Below are 4,735 nucleotides of genomic sequence, written 5' to 3' on the forward strand. Positions count from 1 at the left end.
GTCTTGTCCCTCTCCCCATCACCACTCACCACATGGGGAAACTGAGGCAAGCGGCAGCCTCACACAGTGCAGGGGGCGCCAGGGTGTCTGGTTTGAGCGCCTGTGTCCCATACCTCCACTCCAACGCGGCCAACAGTGTTAGCATCCCCTCGCTGGGCCCTGCGTGGTCACAGGTGCTCGCAGGAGGTGTTAGGGAAAGAACACTGAACAATGACACCCCCAGGACCCAGGACGGGGGCGCAGAGCTGGGGCGCCCCGAAGGAGCTGGCGGTGGTGATGATGGTGGTGGTGATGGTGATGGGGGTGATGATGGTGATGATGATGGTGATGATGATGGTGGTGATGGGGGTGGGGGTGATGGTGATGGTGATGATGGTGGTGATGGGGGTGATGATGGTGATGATGGGGGTGATGGGGGTGATGGGGGTGATGATGGGGGTGATGGCGTTGAGGGTCGCACGGCACACCTGTGTCCAGGATTGAAGGGTCTGGGTTCGGCGCTGCTACAGCAGACCCTGGCAGGGAGCGGGTGAGGACCCCCGCAGCCACGCGGTAGACGCAGGTGGAGCTCCTGGCTGCTAGCTTCCGCCTGGCCCAGCCCCGGCTAGTGCGGCCACTTGGGGAGTGTGACCCAGCGGATGGAAGATCTGTCTGTGCCTCTCCCCTCTCTGTGACCCCTAAATTCAAGTAAAATACTGAGTCCTGGGCCCGGCACAGTAGCCTAGTGGCTAAATTCTTTACCTTCCATGTGCAAGCATCCCAGATGGGCATCGGTTCATATCTTGGCTGCTCCACTTCCCATCCAGCTCCCTGCCTGTGGCCTGGGAAAGCAGTGGAGGACGGCCCAAAGCCTTGGGACCCTGCACCCGCGTGGGAGACCCCGAAGAGGCTCCTGGCTCCTGGCTTTGGATCAGATCAGCTCCAGCCATTGCAGCGACTTGGGGAGTGAAGCAGCGGACGGAAGATCTTCTGCTCTGTCTCTCCTTCTCTCTGTAAATGTGACTTTTCTAATAAAAACAATATATCTTTAACTTCATAACTCCATAAACAATGCTGAGCGCCTTCTGGCGGTCATAGGCGCAACTGCTCCAAACTCTTCGTTCTCGCTCCTGATTGGCTTCGAGTCTCTCGCAATGCCCTTCGGGATTTGTAGTCTCTGCCTGGCAGGGGGCGGGCACCGGCTCAGTGACAGCTGCAGGAAATACGTCATCTGAGTTCCCAGAACCCCTGTGGCAGCGCTGCATGGCGGGAGTCGTAGTTTCTTAAGTGGAAAGCATCCGCGGCTGCTCAGCCAACTGAGAACCACCATTCCCATCAGGCACCGCGGTCAGAGAGAGCCAGGCGCCGCCGCGCCGCCTTCTGGGAATGGTAGTTCTCCTCTCCTCCCGTCGCGCTCGGTGGCGAGGCGCCGCGGACTTCATTTCCCGGCATGCTCGGGCGGGCCGCCATTTTGCTGCTTGCGGAGGACTTCCGGCGGGGAGGTGGGCGGGGCCTGCGGTAAGATGGCGGAGCGGCGGCGGCGGCGGCGGGGGAGACGGTGAAGGTTGCGGGGTCCCCGGGCGGGGTGTGAGCCGGGAAGCGATGGACCTGCACACGGCCGTGTACAACGCGGCCCGCGACGGTAAACTGCAGCTGCTGCAGAAGCTGCTGTGCGGCCGGAGCCGTGAGGAGCTGGACGAGGTGCTGGGCGAGGCGGCGTGCGGGGGGACGCCGCTGCTGATCGCGGCGCGCTATGGGCACCTGGAGGTGGTGGAGTACCTGGTGGACCGGTGCGGGGCGAGCGTGGAGGCCGGGGGTTCGGTGCATTTCGACGGGGAGACGATCGAGGGCGCGCCGCCGCTGTGGGCCGCGTCGGCCGCCGGGCACCTGTCGGTGGTGCGCAGCCTGCTGCGGCGCGGGGCGTCGGTGAACCGCACGACGCGCACCAACTCCACGCCGCTGCGCGCCGCCTGCTTCGACGGCCACCTGGACGTGGTGCGGTACCTGGTGGGCGAGCACCAGGCCGACCTGGAGGTGGCCAACCGGCACGGCCACACGTGCCTCATGATCTCCTGTTACAAGGGACACCGCGAGATCGCCCGCTACCTGCTGGAGCGAGGCGCGCGGGTGAACCGGCGCAGCGCCAAGGGCAACACGGCCCTGCACGATTGCGCCGAATCCGGCAGCCTGGAGATCCTGCAGCTGCTGCTGGGCTGCAGGGCGCGCATGGAACGCGATGGTTACGGCATGACCCCGCTGCTGGCGGCCAGCGTGACGGGCCACGCGCACATCGTGGAGTACCTCATCCAGGAGCAGCCACCGCAGCCGCACCTGCTGGGCGCGCCCTGCCAGGACGGGGAGGAGGAGGAGGAGGAGGAGGGGATGGACGGGGAGGACGCAGCTGCCCGCGGCGAGAGCTGCTGCCCCACCAGCCTCGAGGCGGCCGTGGAGGCCTTGGAGCTGCTGGGAGCCACCTACGTGGACAAGAAAAGGGACCTGCTGGGCGCGCTCAAGCACTGGAGACGCGCCATGGAGCTGCGGCTGCAGGGTGGCGCCCGGCTGGCCAAGCCCGAGCCCCCGCAGCCCGTGCCGGCTTACGGATACTCGCGCGAGGCGCGCACCCCCGACGAGCTGGAAGCGCTCGTGGCCGATCCTGACGAGATGCGCACGCAGGCGCTGCTGATCCGAGAGCGCATCCTAGGCCCCTCGCACCCGGACACGTCCTATTATATCCGCTACCGGGGCGCCGTGTACGCCGACTCGGGCAACTTCGAACGTTGCATCCGCCTCTGGAAGTACGCGCTGGACATGCAGCAGAGCCACCTGGAACCCTTGAGCCCCATGACCGCCAGCAGCTTTCTGTCCTTCGCTGAACTCTTTTCCTACGTGCTGCAGGATCGGGCGGCGGCGGCGGCAGGGACGCGGGGCAGCCTGGGCACGCACATCGGTTTCCCGGACCTCATGGGAGTCCTCAACAAAGGCGTGCGGGAGGTGGAGCGGGCCCTGCAGCTGCCCCAGGCGCCGGGGGACTCGGCCCAGTTCGCCAAAGCCCTCGTCATCATCCTGCATTTGCTGTACCTGCTGGAGCAGGTGCAGGGCACGCCCAGCCAGGAACACCTCAAGCGCCAGACCGTATACCGCCTGCTCAAATGCTCCCCGAGGGGCCGCAACGGCTTCACGCCTTTGCACATGGCCGCCGACAAGGACACGACCCACGTGGGCCGTTACCCGGTGGGCCGCTTCCCGTCGCTGCCCGTGGTGCGCATCCTGCTGGAGTGCGGGGCCGACCCGGACAGCCGAGACTTCGACAACAACACCCCGCTGCACATCGCGGCGCGCAACAACTGCCCTGCCGTCATGAACGCCCTGCTCGAAGCCGGCGCCCACATGGACGCCACCAACGCCTTCAAGAAATCGGCCTACGAGCTGCTGGACGAATCGCTCCTGGCCAAGAGCTCCGTGCAACCCTTCCGCCATGTGACCCTGCAGTGCCTGGCGGCTCGAGCCCTCGACCGCAACAAGGTCCCCTACAAGGGCTTCCTGCCCGAGGAACTGGAGGCCTTCATCGAATTGCACTGACCCGCCGCCCGTCGCGGTCCGGGGCCTTGGCCACCCTGCTCGGGCGGCGGGATGGGTGAGGGCAGCCCCCCTCGCATCGCCTCGCATCGCTTTTCCAAAGGAGGAGATGGCCTGGTGTTGCCGGTGGGTCGGCCCCGGCCATGGCCACGGCTAACACGGGCCGCTGCTGCTCCTGCTGCTGTTTGTTTTTTATTATTATTAGGTTGGTTTGCTCGTTGCAAAGGACTAGAAGGTTCACCAGCGGCCACTCTGGGGACAAGGGGCGCGGCGGTGGCAGCGCGAGGCAGGCCGCCCGTGCCCTCAGCCCTGCAGCCCTGAGCCCTCCACCAACACCGCGCTGCCTTCCAGCCCTGCGGGCGACCTGGGGCGCCCCCGATGTTTTGTTGTTGTTGTTGTTGTTGTTGTTGTTTAATTGTCTCCAAGTCATCCTGGCCCTACACCCCAAGCACTGGGGACCCACCTTCAACCAGAGCTCAGGAAGTTTCCCTCCCTTCCCAACCCCTGTGACCCTGAACCTGGACAGTCCGTGGCCCGCGGAGCCCAGCGTGTGCGTGTGCGTGCGTGCGCGTGCGGACTTGCGGAAGGCAGCCGCGTGTGCGCTTGCAGTGTTACTTTCATTGATTTATTTATTGATGCTGAAGACAGGAAATGCACTTTACAGGCCCCTCCCGCCCGCCGACACCTGAGTCATTAAAAAAAAAAAAATGGGATTGGAGGGGAGTGTCTGTGTGTGGCCTGCCTGGTCCGTGGTGTGGGAGCGTGGGTGGAGTGGGAAGTGTGTGGGAGGAAGTCAGGGGGTCACACCCACCGCGTCCATACCGCCCACGTGGCCTGCTTGAACCCCACAGCCATCTGCCTGGAGCGGCCCCAGGCTCCTTCCCAAGCCGTGCACCCCTCGGACAGCAGCCATTCCCCGGGACCCAGCAGCTGGACACTGCCCCCGGCCCAACATCAGAACTCTGCAATTCCAGGCACCCCTTGGGCACCGGGTTCAAGTCTTCCCCACGCCGCCTTGCCTCCAGCCTTCTGCCCATGCACCTGGGGGGTTCGCAGCACGTGGGAGGTCTGCCTGCTTGGGTTTTGGGAGAACGAGGCCTGGTCACCCAGTCCCCTTCATGTCCGGGCTGAGCCGGAGACGCCTGTCACCCTGGAGGGGGGTGCACCCTCTGCTTCTCGG

General features: G+C 65.0%; 1 protein-coding gene across 3 annotated transcripts; it reads left to right on the forward strand.

Annotated features, from left to right (window-relative positions):
* Window positions 1–1,538: 1,538 nt before the first annotated feature.
* On the forward strand, window positions 1,539–4,735 carry FEM1A (fem-1 homolog A). 3 transcript variants are annotated; one of them, XM_040990661.1, is made up of 2 exons: window positions 1,539–3,333; window positions 3,406–4,735. In XM_040990661.1, exons 1-2 carry the CDS (start codon window positions 1,582–1,584, stop codon window positions 3,556–3,558), a joined length of 1,905 nt encoding a protein of 634 aa, XP_040846595.1. In that variant the 5' UTR covers window positions 1,539–1,581; the 3' UTR covers window positions 3,559–4,735. The 3 variants fall into 3 exon arrangements, with proteins under 3 accessions (XP_040846595.1, XP_040846596.1, XP_040846593.1); XM_040990662.1 differs by having other exon boundaries at window positions 1,539–2,294; window positions 2,397–4,735; XM_040990659.1 differs by having other exon boundaries at window positions 1,539–4,735.

Source organism: Ochotona curzoniae, unplaced genomic scaffold (assembly GCF_017591425.1).
Source record: "Ochotona curzoniae isolate NIBS_2020 unplaced genomic scaffold, NIBS_Ocur_1.0 contig_605, whole genome shotgun sequence".
In the NCBI taxonomy this organism is placed as follows: Eukaryota; Metazoa; Chordata; class Mammalia; order Lagomorpha; family Ochotonidae; genus Ochotona; species Ochotona curzoniae.